General features: G+C 35.1%; 1 protein-coding gene across 1 annotated transcript in view; it reads right to left on the bottom strand.

Annotated features, from left to right (window-relative positions):
* The window catches only part of ZPBP (zona pellucida binding protein), a 102,511-nt gene that overhangs the window by 47,116 nt on the left and 36,832 nt on the right, over positions 1-18,563 (bottom strand). Inside the window, exons 5-6 of the mRNA XM_057550515.1 lie at positions 15,844-16,062; positions 2,737-2,813 (exon numbers count right to left, since the gene is read on the bottom strand). Of these exons, the coding sequence (XP_057406498.1) occupies positions 2,737-2,813; positions 15,844-16,062 (296 nt within the window). The remainder of the gene's footprint in view (positions 1-2,736; positions 2,814-15,843; positions 16,063-18,563) is intronic.

Here is an 18,563-nt window from a genome sequence, read left to right as displayed (position 1 = left end):
GATATCAAGAAAATAATCCCATTTACATGAGTGCAAGAAGAATAAAATACTTAGAAGTAAAATTAAGTAGGAAGATGAGATGTGTACACTAAAAACTAAAAACATTGATGAGAGAAACTTTTTTTAAATAAATAAATGTAAAGATGCCCTACATTCAGATGGAAGACTATTGTGAAAGTGTCCAGAATACCTAGAGGGATTTAGACATTCATTGCAATTTGCTTCCAAAGCCCAATGGCATTTTTTCCAGAAACAGAAAAAAAAACCCTAAAATTCATCTGGAACTACAAAATATCCCAGTCAAAGCAATTCTGAGCAAGATGAACAAAGCTGGAGTCATCACATGTCCTGATTTCAAATTACATTACAAAGCTATATTGATCAAAACCATATGGTATTGGCATAAAAACAGATATACTGTCCAGTGAAACAGCATGGAGTATCCAGAAATAAACCCACACATATACTGTCAACTGGTCTTACACAAGAGAGCCAAGAATACACAATGGGGAAAGGATATTCTCTTCAATAAATGGTGTTGGGCAAACGACTTTTCCAGATGAAGAAGAATGAAATCGGACGCTTATCTTCTACCTTACACAAAAATCAATTCAAAATATATTAAAGATTTAAATGTAAGGCATGAAACTGTAAAATATCTGGAAGAAAATAGCGAGACAAAAAGTTTGACACTGGCCTTAGCAATGAAAACTTGGATATGATACCAAAAAACACAGGCAACAAAGGCAATAACAGACAAATGGGATTACATCAAACTAAAAAGTTTCTGAACTTTCAGAAAAGGAAATGAACAAGAAAACAACAAGGCAACCTATGAAATGGGAGTGTATTTGTAAACTTTGTATCAGATAAAGGGTTAATTTCCAAAATATATAAGGAAGACATAAAACTCAATAGCAAAATAATAATAATAATCAAATGATCTGAATTTTAAAATAGGCAAAGGAACTGAAGAGACATTTCTCCAAAGAAGACATACAATCAGCAGGTATATGAGAAGATTCTTAACAGAACTAACCATCAGGGAGATGCAATAAAAACCGCAATGCACTATCACGTCACACATGTCAGAATGACAATTATCAGAAAAACAAAAGACAGAAAGTGTTGGTAAGGATATATAGAAAAGGGAATCCTTATACTTTATTGGAATAAATGTAAATTGATGCAGCCACTATGGAAAACAGTATGGAAGGTCCCCAAAAAATTAAAAATAGAATTACCATATGATCTAGCAATTCCATTTCTAGGTATATATCCAAAGTAACTGAAATCAGGATCTCAAAGAGATATCTACACTCCCATGTTCACTATTCACAGTAGTCAAGACAAAGAAGCAACCTAAAAGTCCATCTGTGGTTGAAAGGATATATAAAAAACTGTGGCCTATACATATAATGGAATCTTACACAGCCACAAAAAAGAAGGAATTCTAAGGACATAGTTGAACTCAACACCACCATGAATCACCTGTTATAACTGACTTCTATAGACTGAGTCATACAACATCAGGAGAATACACATTCTCCTCAAGCTCAAATGGAACATTCACCGTGACAGACAATATTCTCCACCACAGCACACACTTTAACAAATTAACAAGAACAGAAATCATACAATGTCTGCTCTCAGATCATAATGTAATTAAACAGAAATCAATGGATATTAAACAACACACTGCTAACACATGGGTCAAAGAAGATATCTCAAGACAAATTTAAAAAAGTATTTTGAAAATTTTAAATTTCAACAAAATATTAACAAAATTTGTGGGCTATACTAAATAATAATTAAAATAGTACTCATGGATTAAGAAACAGAATTAGAAAAATAAGATTGCTTTCTGTTCTCAATGCCCTAAAATTTAACTCCTATTTCAAAAGTAAAGGAAAAAATATATCCCTGGGATGAGAGGTAACCCTTACAGAAGGTTTTTAAATGGAAATATCTGGTTATATATAAATAGATGATTTAAGCTACATTTCAGGAGGCTTAGTGAGTACAAATTAAGAAATCATCCCCCTGTAAATTTCACTGGGCAAAAGTAATGGATACTGACCTATAAATATGCATTATCTATGATTTTAACAGAAAATTTTCACAATCATAAAATGTAAATTACATTGTAGTCCAAATATTTTAAAATATTATTTTTAATAAAGTGTTCAGGGTCATTGAAGAGTAATCTGAAGTAGGAAAATCTGCCATAAATTTACTGAGCATGAATAATATGTTAAGCATAATGTAAAAGATGAAACTAAATTAAATTGCTGCTGGAAGTTACAGCATAATTTTCACCCTAAGCATAGATACAAGATGCTGAGTATAGAGTAATGTGAAAACAGTTAATAAACGGTATAGATCAAATTTATTATTTAGGATTAATAACAGTAACATGGAGAGAATTCTTTTGGATTATTAGTTATAAATTAATTTGCAATAGCAAACAAGGCCATATAAATGGGAAAATCCTATTTCCTAATACAATCAGTTACAACATGCTAAATCTCAAAGCATTTCATAAAAATATTAACTCCACTAAATTCTCGTCATTTATTATTTGATGTTATTTGATGAAGTTTTATTTTTATTGTTGAATTCCCTAAGTGTGTGTGTTGCGGGGGGTGGTGGTGTGTTCTATAAATAGCTAAGATGCTTACTCACACCCTGGGCATGTTCACCATTTCCTCTTTTTTCTCACCTCACACAACATACCTTAGATAGTCTTTTGGAAGATCCACAACTATGGTCTGCACATGGATTGGGTCCTTTTTCAGTGTCTAGAGATGAAACTGAGAAAATATTTTATATTTTATCATGGGTCTAAACTACTATATCACAATATTTAAATTGGCTTTTGAAATATAAAATAGACCATGTGTCTAATATTTCTATTCCACTAAAAAATTAAGCAATTTTCCAAATGTTAAATCACTCTTTTCAGCCAAAAACCTAATGTAAAATTTTATCTTATATAAATCAGGAAAACCTATTGCAGTGAACTTAAGAGTATGTGGCAATTGACATCATACAATTTTTAACAATGGAATTATTTTGCCTTTTATACCATATATATGTATATGTATGTATAAATGTGTTTACTCATTCAATATTCTACCTAACTCTACCCATATAATATAGTGTTAGTCATTTGACTAACTCAATTCTTAATCTCTACAAAGAGATAAATGCTTATAACAATACTGAAAAGAGAATGAGGTTGGACTACAGTAGTGGCCATGGTAACTAAAATGATGAACACAGTCATATATGCATGCATTCATGTACCTATTTATTCAATAAGTAATTATCGAGAGTCTATTACATACTAAGAGTTATTCTAAGAGTCTGAGACACATAAGTGATCAAAATCTACAAACTCCCTGACTCTTTGGAAATTATATTCTAAGGTAGAAAATGAGAATAAATGACAATACAAACAATAAACAATCATCATTACAAAAACATATTTTGTGATAAGGTGATAAGTACTAGAAAAGAAAGAGCAAGGAAAGAATCCTATAACCTGCAAAACTGCCCTTCAAGAGTGAGAGAGAAATGAAGACTTTCCTAACTAAACAAGAGCTGAGGGAGTTTGTGACCACCTGACCTGCCCAGCAAGAACTGCTCAGGGAGTCCTGCAGGTGAAGTGAAAGGATACTAGAAGGTAACATGAAGCTGCATGCAGAGAAATAAAGACCTCAACAAAGGTAAGCACACGGACAACAGAAGCTGCTGCCACTGTCAGATCGGATTGTAACAGCAATTTTTCTATACATGACTTAAGAGTCTAATATACTTAAGAAAAAACAATTGGTCTAAAGGCTAGTATTACTGTAACTTTGGTTTGTAACTCCACACTTTGTGTTCTATATAAATTAAGAGACTAATTCATTTAAACTAATTATTAGTTATATTTTGGGGCACACAATTTATAAAGTAGCAAGTTTATGTCATCAACAACTGAAAGAGGTGGGGATACAGCTGTTAAAGGAGAGTTTTCATACGCTGTAGAAGTTAGGTTGGTATAAATTCAGATTAGAGTGTTATAAATTTAGGAATGTGAAATGTAATTCCCGTGGTAACAACAAAGAAAATAACTATAGAATATACACAAAAGGAAATGAAAAAGATTTCAACATTTAACTACAAAAAGTCAACTACACAGAAAAGACAATAATGAAGGAAATGAGGAACAAAACTGCTATAAAGCATAAAGAAAACAAATAGCAAAATGACATTGGTAAATTCTGAATTATCAATAATCATTTTAAAAGTAAATGGATTGGGGACTACCCTGGTGGCACAGTGGTTAAGAATCCACCTGCCAATGTAGGGGACACGGGTTCGAGCCCTGGACCGGGAAGATCCCACATGCCATGGAGCAACTAAGCCCGTGTGCCACAACTACCGAGCCTGTGCTCTAGAGCCCGTGAGCCACAACTACTGAAGCCCGTGCTCCCTAGAGCCCACGCACCACAACTACTGAGCCCACGTGCTCCAACTACTGAAGCCCGCACGCCTAGAGCCCATGCTCCACAGCAAGAGAGGCCACCACAGTGAGAAGCCCACGCACCACAATGAGGAGTAGCCCCCGTTAGCCACAATTAGAGAAAGCGCGCACGCAGCAATGAAGACCCAACACAGCCAAAAATAAACAAATAAATAAATAAATAAGTGTATTAAATTCTCAAGTCAAAAGAGAGAGATTTGAGAATGAATAAAAAAACATAATCCTACTATGTACTGTCTATAGGAGACTCACTTAGATACAAAAACAAAAATAGATTGCAAATGAAAGGATGGAAAAAGATATTCCATGCAAATAGCAACCAAAACAGAACAAGAGTTGTTATACTCATAAGAGATAAAATAGACTTAAAATCAAGAAAGGGTATAAGAGACAAATAAGGACAATATATACTAATAAAAGGTTTAACACAGCAAGAATATGTAATGTAAATATAAACATTTACATACCTAATATCAGACCATGAAAACTTTTGAAGTAAAACCTAACAGCATTCAAAAGAGAAATATACATTTCTACAATAACATTTGGAGACTTCAATATCTCACAATAGTGGATAGAAGAGTCAGATAGAAGGTAAGTAAGGAAATAGAGACCTTAAACAACACAGTCATAACCCAGGACTGGATGACTTCAGTGGTGAGTTCTAACAACAGTTAGAAGAATTAATACCAATCCTCTCAAACACTTCCAAAAAGGTGAAGAGGAGGTAACACTTCTAAACTCATCCTCTGAGGCCAGCATTACCCAGACACAAAAGCCAGATAAAGACACCATAAGACACTATAGATCCATATCCCTAATCAACACTGATGAAAAACTCAACAAAATACTAACAAACCAAACTCAGGGCCTTACTAACAGGATCATACACCATGCGCAGGTGGGGTTTATTGCCAGAATTCAGGGATGGGCCCACATACAACTATGCCATTTCATCTCAGTAACGGAAGTTGTAGCCAGTGCGTTGTGGCAGGAAAGCGAAATAAGAGGCGTCCAAATTGGAAAAGAAGCAGGAAAATTACTTCTGTTCAGAGATGCTATGATCTCATATGCAGACAGTAAGATTCCACAAATAAAACTGTTAAGAACTAATAAATAAATTCAGCAAAGTTGCACAATACAAAGTCAATGCACAAATCAGCTTCATCTCTATACACTACAATGAAAAGCCTGAAAAGAAAATTATGGGAACAATTCCATTTACAAAGGCATCAGAAAGAATAAAATACTGAGGAATTAACCAATTAATTAACCATTACCTTAACCAATATGCAGGAATTAACTTACAATTAACTTAACCATTGTTGAAAGAAATTAAAGAAGACATAAATAAATAGAAATGCATCCAATGTTCATAGACTGGAAAACGTAACATCGTTAAAATGTCAGTACTACACAAAACAATCTATAGACTCAATGCAATCAACATTAAAATCCCAACTACATTTTCTGCAAAACAGAAAAATCCATGCTAAAATCTATGTGGAATCACAAGGGACTTTATATAGCCAGAAGTCTTAAAAAAGAATAAAGCTAAAAATCACAATTCTTGATTTCAAAATTTACTACAAAGCTGCAGTAACCAAAACACTGTGTTACTGGCATAAAGACAGAAATACTGACCAATGTAACAGACAGCCCAGAAATAAGTCCTCACATATATGGCCAAATGATTTTTGACAACGGTGTCAACACTATTCGATGGGGAAAGGACAGCCTTTTCAATAAATGGTGCTGGGAAAACTGGATATCCACATGCAAAAGGATGAATTTGGATTCTTACCTAACACCATACATGCAAATTAGCTCAAGACGGATCAAAAACCTAAATGTAAGAAATAAAACTACAAAATTCTTAGGGGAAAACTTATGGCAAAAGCTTCAATAGATTTGGCAGTGATTTCTTAGATATGTCACCAAAGGTACAAGAAACAAAAGAAAAAAACAGACAAGTGGACTTCATCAAAAAAATTTTTTGAAGTGTGCATCAAAACACAATAGCAATAGAGTTAAAAGGTAACCTACAGAATGTGAGAAAATATCTGCAAGTCACATATCTGATAAGGGATAAATATACAGAATATATAGAGAACTCCTAAAACTCAATACCAAAAAAAACCAAACAACCAGATTAAAAAATGGGCAATGAACAAAAAAAAAAAAAAAAAAGTGGGCAATGAGGGACTTCCCTGGTGGTCCAGTGGTTAAGACTCCATGCTCCCAGTGCAGGGGGCCTGGGTTCGATCCCTGGTCAGGGAACTAGATCCCACATGCTGCAACTAAGAACCCGCATGCCACAACTAAGACCCAGCACAGCCAAATAAATAAATAAATAAATAAATAAAATGTTTTTTTTTAAAAATGGGTAATGAAATTGACTAGGAATTTCTCCAAAGGAGATGTACAAATGGCCAATAAGCTCAGGAAAAGATATTCAACATAACTAATTTTTAGGGAAGTGCAAATCAAAACTATAATGAGACACTACCAAATACCCATTAGGATGGTTACTATGAAAACAAAAGAAAATAACTAGTGTTGGTGAGAATGTGGTGAATTGGAACTCTTGTACACTGTTGGTGGGAATGCAAAATGTTGTAGCCACTGTGGAAAATCAGTAGCAGTTCCTCAAAAAAAAAACAAAAATCAAAACAGAATTACTATTATGATCTAGCAAATCCACCTTTGAGTATATACCCAAAAGAACTGAATGCAGGGTCTCAAAGAGACATGTGTACACCCATAAGCAGCATTATTCACAATAGTGAACTGAAAACAACACAAGTGGCCATCAATGCATTCACGGAGAAGCAAAATGTTGTATATACACAGAATGAAATATTATTAGTTCTTAAAAAGGAAGAAAATCCTGCCATATGTTACAACATGGATGAACCTTGAGGACATTTTGCTAAGTGAAATAAGCCAGAAACAAACAGAAAACTACTGTATGATTCCCCTTATATGAGATATTTAGCTAAAATCACAGAGATAGAAAGTAGAAGGGTAGATGCTAGGAGCTGCAGGGAAAAGAGCAACTTATTGTTTAGTAGAAACAGAATATCAGCTTCCCACAAGGAAAGTGTTTTGGAGGTGAATGATGATAACAGTTAGACATGAATGTATTTAATACGACGTAACTGTATACTTGAAATGGTTAAGATTAATTTTATGTTATGTGTATTTTACCACAATAAGAAAATGGAAGAAAATTAAAAATAAAAGAATTAAATCAGACTTCTCCTCAGAAGCCATGCAAGCAAGAGAATAGTGTGAATGATTTTAAACACAGTATTGAAAGAAAAAAAGTCACCAAACTAAAATACTGAATTCCGTGAAATTATTCTTGAAAACTGAAATAAAAACAAAGACTTTCTCAGAAAAACAGAAACTGAGAGAATCTGTCACCAGAAACCCAGACTTATAGGAAACATTAAAAGAAGTTCTTCATAAAGAAGGAAAACAATACATGTCCACAACTTGGATCTAAATAAAGGAAGGGCACTAGAGAAGGAATAAAAGAAGGTAATAGTAAATCTATTTTTCTTATTCTTAACTGATCTGACAATAGCTTGTTCAAAAGCTTATGGATGAGTAAAATAAATTACTGCATTTTTATAAGGGAAGAGAGGACAAATTTGGGAATTCTATTATGAAGTACTTGTACTACCCATGAAATGATACAGCATTATTTGAAAGTAGACTTGGATTAGTCATAAAGGTGTACTGCAAACTACAGGGCAAACACTTAAAGTAAAAAACAAATTATAATTGATATGCTAAGAGAAACAAATGGAATCATATAAATGCTTGATTAAAACCAGAGAAGGCAAAAAAGTGGAAGAGGAAAAAGAAACAAAGAAAAGGGGCAACAAATACAGAACAGTAACAAATATGGTAAATGTTAATCCAACTCCACCAATAATCATTTTTAAAGTCAATGGTTTAAATTCACTAATTAAAAGAGACTGGGCTTCCCTGGTGGCACAGTGGTTGAGAATCTGCCTGCTAATGCAGGGGACACGGGTTCGAGCCCTGGTCTGGGAAGATCCCACATACCGCAGAGCAACTAGGCCCGTGAGCCACAACTACTGAGCCTGCGTGTCTGGAGCTTGTGCTCTGCAACAAGAGAGGCTGCGACAGTGAGAGGCCCATGCACCGCGATGAAGAGTGGCCCCCGCTTGCCGCAACTAGAGAAAGCCCTCGCACAGAAGCCAAGACCCAACACTGCCATAAATAAAGAAAGAAAGAAAGAACTGATTGAAGGACTTTATTAAAAAAAAAAAAAGACAGAGACTGTCAGAATGAATTTTTTAAAGATCTAATTATATCTCATCTACAAGAGACCCACTTTAAACATAAAGACACTGATAGACTAAAAGTAAAGGGATGGAGAAAAATATACCATGCTAACATGAATCAAAAGAAAGCTGGAAAAGCAATATTAACTTTAGACAAAAGACAAACATCTAGACAAAGAAAAAAAGAGAAATTAAAGTAGAGGACATTACTATATATCTTTCATAAATAAAAAGGATTATAAGAATATCATGTACAATAGTATGTTAAAAATTAGATAACCTACATGAAATAGATGAAAATATAAATTATCTAAACTGACCCAAGAAGAAACACAAAATATGAACAGGCATGTAACAAACAGATCAAATCAGTAATCAATGATCTTCCAATAAAGAAAACCCTGGACCCAATGGCTTCAGTGGTGAACTCTACCAAACATTAACTATTAAAAGAAATCTTTCTCCATCACTTTCAAAAGAATAGAAGAGGAAGGGACACTTCTTAAAACTCATTTCATGAAGCCAGTAGTACCCTGATACCAAGGGCAGACAGTAACAAGAAAAGAAAACTCTGGGCTAATATCAATTTGAATGCAAATACTCTCAACAATAGAAGTACAAAATTATTCCAGCAGCATACTAAAAAAATATATATATACCCTGACCAAGTGGGATATATTGCAGGAGTACAAGTGTGGTTCACCATGTGGAAATCAAAAATTACAATGCACAACATTCATAGAAGGGAAAAAAATACATAATCATCTCATTTGATACAAAAGAAACATTTGACAAAAGCTAACACCCTTTCATGATTAAAAAAAACCACACTCAATAAACTAGGAATTGAAAGTAACTGCTTCACCCTGATAAAGAGCTTTTATGAAAAACCCACACAGCCAATATCAAATTCAATAGTGAAACACTTAAACTTTTCCCCTAGGATCAAGAACAATTCAAGCATGTCCACTTTTGCCATTTCTACTAAACAATATATTGACATTCTAGCAAGAGCAATTTGGCACAAAATAGACAGAGAAGAGATAAAAGTTATCCAAATTGGAAAGAAATAAGTAAAACTATTGTTATCCTTAGGTGACATAATCTTCCATGTAGAAAATACTAAAAATTCCAAGCACCATAAAAAAACTCTTAATTAATTAAACCAAGATGTAAGATACACAAAAAAAACAATGTATTTCTACACACTAGCGATGAACAATGTGAAAAAGAAAATTATTGCACTTACAATAGCATCAAAAACAATAACATACGTAGTAATTACTTTATCAAGAGGTTTAAGACTTATACACTGAAAAGTATAAAGCACTGCTAATAGATAAAGAAGTCTGCTGTGGTCTAAATATTTTATGTCCCCCCCAGTTCTTATGTTGAAATGCTAATGCCCAATGTGATGGTATTAGGAGATGGGGTCTTCAGGAAGTGCTTAGGTCATGAGAATAGAGCCTTTATGAATGAGATTGGTGCTCTTACAAAAGAGGCTCCAGAGAAACCTGTAGCTCCTTCTGCTATGTGAGGACATAATGAAAAGTCTGTAACCCTTAAGAGGGCCCTCACCAAACATGGTGGCACTGTAACCTCAGAAATGTGAGAAATAAATTTCCATTGTTTATAAGCTACCCAGTCTATGGTATTAGTTACAGCAGCCCAACAGACTAAGACAAAGTCCTAAATAAAGGGAGAGCTATCCTGTGTTCATGGGTTGGAAGACAATATTGTTCAGGAGGTAACATTAGAGACATCTACAGATTCAATGCAAACCCCAATGGCCTTGTTCAACAGGAATGGAAAAGCAGGTGCAAAAAAACATATGGGATTGCAACTGACTTCAAATAGCCAAAACAATGTTGAAAAGGGGAGAACAAAATTTAAGGACTCCCACTTCCCAATTTCAAATATTACTACAAACAAAGCTACTATCAAAACCTTATGATCAAAACGTTGTGGACTAGCAAAAGAATAGGCATACAGAGCAATGAAATAGAATTAACAGCCCAGAAATAAATTCACCTATATGTGGCTAAGTAAGTTTCAACAAGACTACCATGACAATTCAATGAGAAAAGAACAGTCTCTTCAAAATCGGTGTTGGCATAATTGTACATCCACATTCAAATGTATGAGGTTCGATCCATATTTCACAGCATATACAAAAATTAACTCAAAATGAATCTGAGACCTAAATGTAGGTGGTAAACTTCAAAATTCTTAGAAAATAGCAAAATGAGTACACATCAAGCAAAGAGATCTCAAATAAAAAACGTAATATTATACCTCAAGGAAAAGGAAAAAGAAAACCACGCTAATCCCAACATTAGCAGAAGAAAGGAAATAATAGATTAGAGCAGAAATAAATGAAATAGGAAAAAACAGAAATGGTTAACAAAACCAAAACTTGGTTTTTTGAAAAGATAAAACTGACAACCTTTAGCTATAATAAGAAAAAAAGAGGACCCAAATAAATGAAATTATAAATTAAAGAAGAGACATTACTCTGATACCCAGAAATACAAAGGAGCCAAAGAGACTACTATGAATAACTATACACCAAAAATTGGACAACTGAGAAGAAACTGATAAATTCCTAGAAACATGTAACCTACCAAGACCGGAATCATAAAGAAGTAGAAAATTTGAACAGATCAATAGTGAGTAAGGAGATAGAATCATTAACCAAAAATCTCCCCCCAGCCCCACAAAAAAGCCCAGAAGCAGATGGCTTCACTGATGAATTCTACCAAATATTTAAGGAACTAATGTCAATCTTTCTCAAACTTCCAAAAAACTGAAGAGGAGGTAACATGCTCAAACCATTTTACAAGGCCTGATACCAAAGCCAGATAAGGACACTAATCGAAAAGAAAACTATAGGCCAATATTCCTGATTAATATAGATGGAAAAATCCTCAACAAAATACTGGCAAGCCAAAATGGACAGCACATCAAAAGCATCAAACAACATGAGCAAGTGGGATTCATCTCTGAGATGCAAGGATGGTTCAACATATGCAAATCAACAAATGTGATTCATCACATTAATAGAATGAAAAATAAAAACCACATGGTCATCTCAATGTATGCAAAAATGTATCTGACAAAATTCAACTTCCTTTCAAAATAAAACTCTCAACAAATTAGGTACAGAATGAATCTACCTTAATATAATAATGGCCATGTATGACAAGTCCACAGCTAACATCATACTCAATACGAAAGGTTGAAAGATTTTCCTCTAAGATCAGGAACAAGGAAAGGATGCCCACTCTCACCACCCCTACATAACACAGTACTGGAAGTCCTAGCCAGACTAGTCCAGCAAGGCAAAGAAATAAAAGACACCTGAATCAAACAAGGAGAAGTGAAACTATCTCTGTCTGCATATGATGTAATTTGACATAGAGAAAATCCTAAAGACTTCACTTCAGCAAAAAACTGTTAGACTTAATAAATGAATTTAGTTAAGTTTCAGGATACAAAACAACATGCAAAAATTGGTATAATTTCTATATAATAACAAATTATCTGAAAAGAAATAAAGAAACAATCCTATTTACAATACTATCAAAAACAAAAAAAATACATAGGAGTAAATTTAAACAAGGAGGTAAAAGGTCTGTACACTGAAAATTACAAGACAGTGATGAAAGAAACTGAAGAAGACACAAATAAATGGAGATGCCTCATGTTCATGAATTGAATGAAATTAATATTGTTAAAATATCCATACAACCCAAAGTAACCTACAGATTCAATGTAATCTTTACTAAGATTCCAATGTATTTTTTACAGAAATAGAAAAAAAAAAAATCCTAAAATTTGTATGGAATCACAAAAGTCCCTGAATAACCAATGCAGTTCTAAGAAAGAACGAAGCTGGAAGTATCACACTTCTAATTTCAAATTATATTACAAAGGTATAGTAGTCAAAACAATATGGTACTGGCATAAAAACAAACACATAGTCCTATGGAATAGAACTGAAAACCCAGGAAATAAACCTATGCATGTAAGGTCAACTAATATTTGACAAGAAAGCCAAGAATACTCAGTTGAGAACAGACAGTCTCCCCAATAAATGGTACTGGGAAAACTGGACATTCACATGCAAAAGAATGAAACTAGACTCCTATCTCATACCACTCACAAAAATTAACTCAAAATGGATTAAAGACTTAAATGTAAAACCTAAACCATAAAACTCCTAGGAGAAAACACAGGGAAAAGCTGGTGCTGGCAATGACTTTATGAATATGACACCAAAGCACAAGCAATGAAAACAAAAATAAACAAATGGGACTACATACAACTAAAAAAGCTTCTTCACAGCAAAAGAAACAATCAAAAAACTGAAAAGACAACCTAGAGAATGGTATAAAATATTTGATAACCACATAAATTTGATAAGACAATAATATCCTAAATATATAAGGAATTCATACAATTCAAAAACAAAAAACAGGGGGCTTCCCTGGTGGCGCAGTGGTTGAGAATCTGCCTGCTAATGCAGGGGACACGGGTTCGAGCCCTGGTCTGGGAAGATCCCACATGCCGCGGAGCAGCTGGGCCCGTGAGCCACAACTACTGAGCCTGCGCGTCTGGAGCCTGTGCCCCGCAACGGGAGGGGCTGCGATAGTGAGAGGCCCGCGCACCGCGATGAAGAGCGGTCCCTGCACCGCGATGAAGAGTGGCCCCCACTTGCCGTAACCAGAGAAAGCCCTCGCACGAACCGAAGACCCAACACAGCCAAAAATAAAGAAATAAATAAATAAAGTAGCTATAAAATTAAAAAAACAAAAAACAAAAAACAAAAAACAAAAAACAAATAACCCAATTAAAAATTGAAAAGGACCTGAATAGACAATTTTTTCTTAGAAAGTATTCAAATGGCCAACAGGTAAATGAAAAGGTGCTCAACATCACAATTCATCACAGAAATGAAAATCAAAACCACGAGATGTCACCCACATCTGTTAGAATGATGATTATCCAAAAGACAAGAGATGAGTGTTAGCAAGGATGTGGAAAAAAGGTAACCCTTGTGCACCTTTAGTGGGAATATGCATTGGTATAGCTACTATGGAAAATAGTAGGGAGGTTCCTCAAAAGGTAAAAAAAAAAAAAAAAAAATAGAACTACCATATGATCCAGCAATTCCACTTCTGTACATACATCTGAAGGAAATGAAATCACTCTCTCTTAGAGATATCTGTACCCACGTGTTCAATGCAGCATCATTCACCATAGCTAAGACATAGAAACAACCTAAGTATCCATCAACAGATGAACGGATAAAGAAAATATGGTACACACACACACACACACACACACACACACACAGAGGAATATTATTCAGCCATAAAATGAAGGAGATTCTGCCATGTGTAACAACACAGATAAAACTTGAGGGCATTTTGTTAAGTGAAACAAGTCAGAGAAAGACAAATACTGTATGGCCTTACTTATATGTGGAATCTACAAAAACTGAACTCAGAAAAAGAGAACAGATTGGTGATTGCCAGGGGCATGGATCGGGGGTGAGGGAAATGAATGAAGGAAGACAAAGGGTACAAATAAATTCAGGTATGTAATGCAGAGCTTGGTGAATATAGTTAATAATACTGTATTATATATATTTGAAAGTTGCTAGAAGAGTAGATTTTAAAAGTTCTTACTGCAGAAATAAATAAATTGTAACTATGTGAGAAGATCTATGTGTTTAACCTTATTATGGTAAACATTTTGCAATACATAGATACATCAAATCCTTATGTTGTTCACTTTGAACTAACGTATTATTATATGTCAATTATATATCAAAGCTAGGGAAAAAAATCAAAATTGGGCAAAGGACTTGAATGGACTTTTCTCCAAAAAAAATATACGAATGGTCAATAAGCACATGAAAAAATGCTCAACATCATGAGTCATTACAGAAATGCAAATTAAGGCCACAGTGAACTCATTTCTATTGAAAATCATCTCTTTTCTCTTATGGGTTCAAGTACACTTTCAGGTTTTCTCAAGACTATTAAATGCCTATTAATAGCACCTATTCAATACACCAGGTACAAAGACCCCATAACTCTTATGAATGCTAACAGTGGGTCTTTGATGAGCTAAAGAAAGACTCAGCCTATCTTTCATAATTTGCCTCAGGGGCTGGAGAAAAACGCTCAAAAGTTTTTCTGGAGAAGAGAAAAGAAGTAAGGAAGATAAAAGATAGTGAAAATGGGGTTGAACACCTCTTATTCTTTTCTCTGAAAGCTTCGCACCTCTCACCTGTATCTAAACATTCAATCCTAGATGGCCAAGAAAGAGAGAGAGAATATCAGAGAAATGAGTAAGTGTAATCAAACACTGACAGTAGAGGAATCAAGGACAGAGGGTAAAGAAGAAAGAAAGGAAACAGCAACATACCATTTGAGATGAAAAGTGGAGGGGGTCCTCTTGCCACTGGGACCCATTAAGAACACATGCATGGGTATTCCTAAATGCTCATTCATAAACAGGCCCTTTATAAATCTAAAGTCTTCAGATATTAAGTCCAATTCTTGGTTTTCCAGAATACACTGGGCTTTTGCTCTGCATTGTTAGGAAAAGCAACCTAAGCTGTTAGAACAGTCCCTCTGGTCTAAACTGTTAACCTAGCTTATTATATAATTACACGCTTTTACAAATTAAATCTTTGTAGCTAAATATCATGATAGATATTCCTCATACTAAATTCCATTCTATAGTAAATTATCATAGCAATGTTTAAGTTATTTGGGAACCCAAACTTTTCATTAAGTACATGAATCAGCAGAAATGTATTTGGGGGCTATTAGAACTAAGAAGTGAAAGTAAAGAATATGAAACATTCAGATCTATAGCATTTACATTCTAAAAATGCCGCTAGTAACTCACGTCTCTAAGATTAGTTTTACATGCTAACTTTGTTTTCTTTAGAGAACTGCATATACTTACCTGAAAATGTAAAAAACAATTCATTTTGCAAACCAGCTCTTTGCATTTTAACACGATGGCATTCAGACTTAAGTAAGAAAACTTGACATGAAAGGTCAAGAACCAATTTGCTTAAAATCTGAAGAAGTTTCTTCTCAAAAGAAACATTATAGACACTATTGCAGGGAGCTGCATGATATCGAGCTGTGAACTGGTAATAATACTGCGGCTCACGATAAGCTGCAAAAAATTAAACAGAGAACAGTACGGCAATGGTTATTTAAGCAATTCAGATGTATTTCAGCTGTTCAAGAGAAATCATTACTTGGAACACACTGGACCCTTGAACAACGCAGGGTTAGGGTTAGGAACACCAACCACACCCCCAGTTGAAAATCCACGTACAATCTATAGTCAGCCCTCCTTACCCATGTTCCTCTGAATCCAGGGTTCTGCATGTGTGGAGGTGGATCGTGCGGTACTGCAGTATTTGCTACTGAAAACATCCATGTATAATGGACCCACACAGTTCAAACCCATGTTGTTCAAAGGTGAACTGTGTATGTTTTTATATACAGCCATATATACATCATTTTAATTTAACAAGCACTTATCTAGCAGCTACTAAGTGACAAATGCTGTTATAGGCACTTTACAAATAGAAACTCATTTAAATCTCCTAAGATTATTGAAGATTGGTATAATCTTCACATCCAGCATGTATTGAAGGATACTATGTCACATGCCTAATGCCTGTGCTATCAAAACTGAGACTCTAGCTGAGGAGCCTAGCCCAGAGCCTGTGCCCTTAACCACCATGTCACGCTGCCTCAAACTCAGGTATGAGACTTCCCTAAGTTTAAATATTCATCTTAGAAGAAAAGAGAGTCATATAATTGCCAACAATAGGCAAAAAAAAAAGTATGTTTCTAACTTATCTATAAGCTTTATTGAGTTCAATTATAACACCTGAAAGTGAGATTAGGGTTTTTTTTTCTATCCATTTTAAAATCTCCCTGAAATGAAACAAGAAATATAAAAATGATAAATCCATGGTACTAGAAATCAGAAAAGTTTACCTTCTGAGACAGGGAGCTCTGTTGCTACCTTTGTTAATCAAGGGGCCTGCTGAGGAGACACTCTCCACTCACACTAAAGTGACAGCCACCACTGTTCACTCTCCTACCTGCTCATTTAAGCCAAAATTGAGTGCACAGACCAAGCTACTATAAGCCTTTGTATTCAAGGTTGAGACCTGACAGCTTCTAATTCATTTACAAACATGAATGAAAACCGCAGATTCTCCTAACTAAATCCGGGGAAATCCAAAAGCACTAAAGAAAAGCATGAAAATGAAAAAGCAAGGGAAAATAACATAAAAGAAAATTAATGTAGGAAGCATTTAGAAATAAGTTTTTAAAATTCTAACTAGTAAAGATAGAAAATATATCCATAAAACTATTATAAAGCTATTGTAGAAGAGAAGTGATGGTAAATATGAAAAGCATCCTGGAAAAAAATTTTAAATACAAATACTGAAATTTAAAAATTAATTGAAGTAATAAATGAAAACAAGGTTAAAAATATATGTTTGGAGATGAAATAATGAAATTCTCACATAGCATAGGTCAAAATTAGAAACAAAATGACAAGAGCAAAGGAAGAGAAAAGGAAGAGAGATCCCAGATATCCTATGTCAAAGTGAAGGAGTTCCAGGAGAGAACAGAGCAGACAAAGGAGAAGTTAATCAGGGGACAAACAGGGAAAACACTCTGTAAGCTGAAGAAAGATTTGTGTCACCACACCAAAAAGGTCCATGAAACTGAATAAGAACACTGAAAAACAATGTCACATTGAGACATAAATCTTAAAAACCTATCAATATCATGCATTTACTGATAAATGACTGATTTATATTGATTATCTCATGATTGATCACATCAAAGCCGTGTGATGTGATACACACAAGCACCACGTAGAAGAGTGAACCTTATCAGATGGACCTGGAAGCTGCAGCAAGGCTCACAGCAAGGACTGCAGACAGAGCAAGCACTCGTCTGGTTCATGGGCTAAAAAAGAACTCCTTTTTCCTTCCAGAAATCCGGCATGTATCATGCTGTTACTGTTGATAGAAAGAAATCTGAATATAAGCCACAATATCTTCAAAATGCCCTCAAAAACTGTATCAAAAGTATCCTCTTCTGAAGACAGCTTCTTATCTCTGGGAGAAGTACACATTTACACACACAGCGACTCAGGATCCGCTTGTAGAAGAGTTATTAACAAGTTGTACAAAAGAGAACACAGCAGGCTGACGCTGCCTACAGGATTGGCCCCTGGATGGTAAGTATTTCCCCACACGGACAGGCACTGCTCCCCGTATGATAAAACTGTTTCCCCACCTGAGGAACTGAACCCTGCACCTCTGGGAGTTCGGGACTTCTGTCGTTGTCAGGCAGAGGGAGCCTTCACGACTAGCTCCCAGTCAGCGCCTGGGTGCTGAGCCGGCACAGCGGTTACTGGATTTTCACCGCTAAGGAAAGGAGGGGGCTCAGGGCGACCTCACACAGGAAGGACAGCACAGCAGTCCCGTACGTGTATCTCACCTGGCTCTGCCCATGACTTTCCCCCTGCCATTCCTACTGTGTGTCCCTCACCTTAGCCTTGAGTACAACTCTCCTGAGTCTCCCAAGTCCTGGCAGGGAATCCCTGCAACAGTTTAAAAAATAAAATCCTCATAT

The sequence above is a fragment of the Balaenoptera acutorostrata genome, chromosome 7 (genome assembly GCF_949987535.1).
Source record: "Balaenoptera acutorostrata chromosome 7, mBalAcu1.1, whole genome shotgun sequence".
Lineage (NCBI taxonomy): Eukaryota > Metazoa > Chordata > Mammalia > Artiodactyla > Balaenopteridae > Balaenoptera > Balaenoptera acutorostrata.
This window is presented reverse-complemented; position numbering and strand designations above follow the sequence as displayed.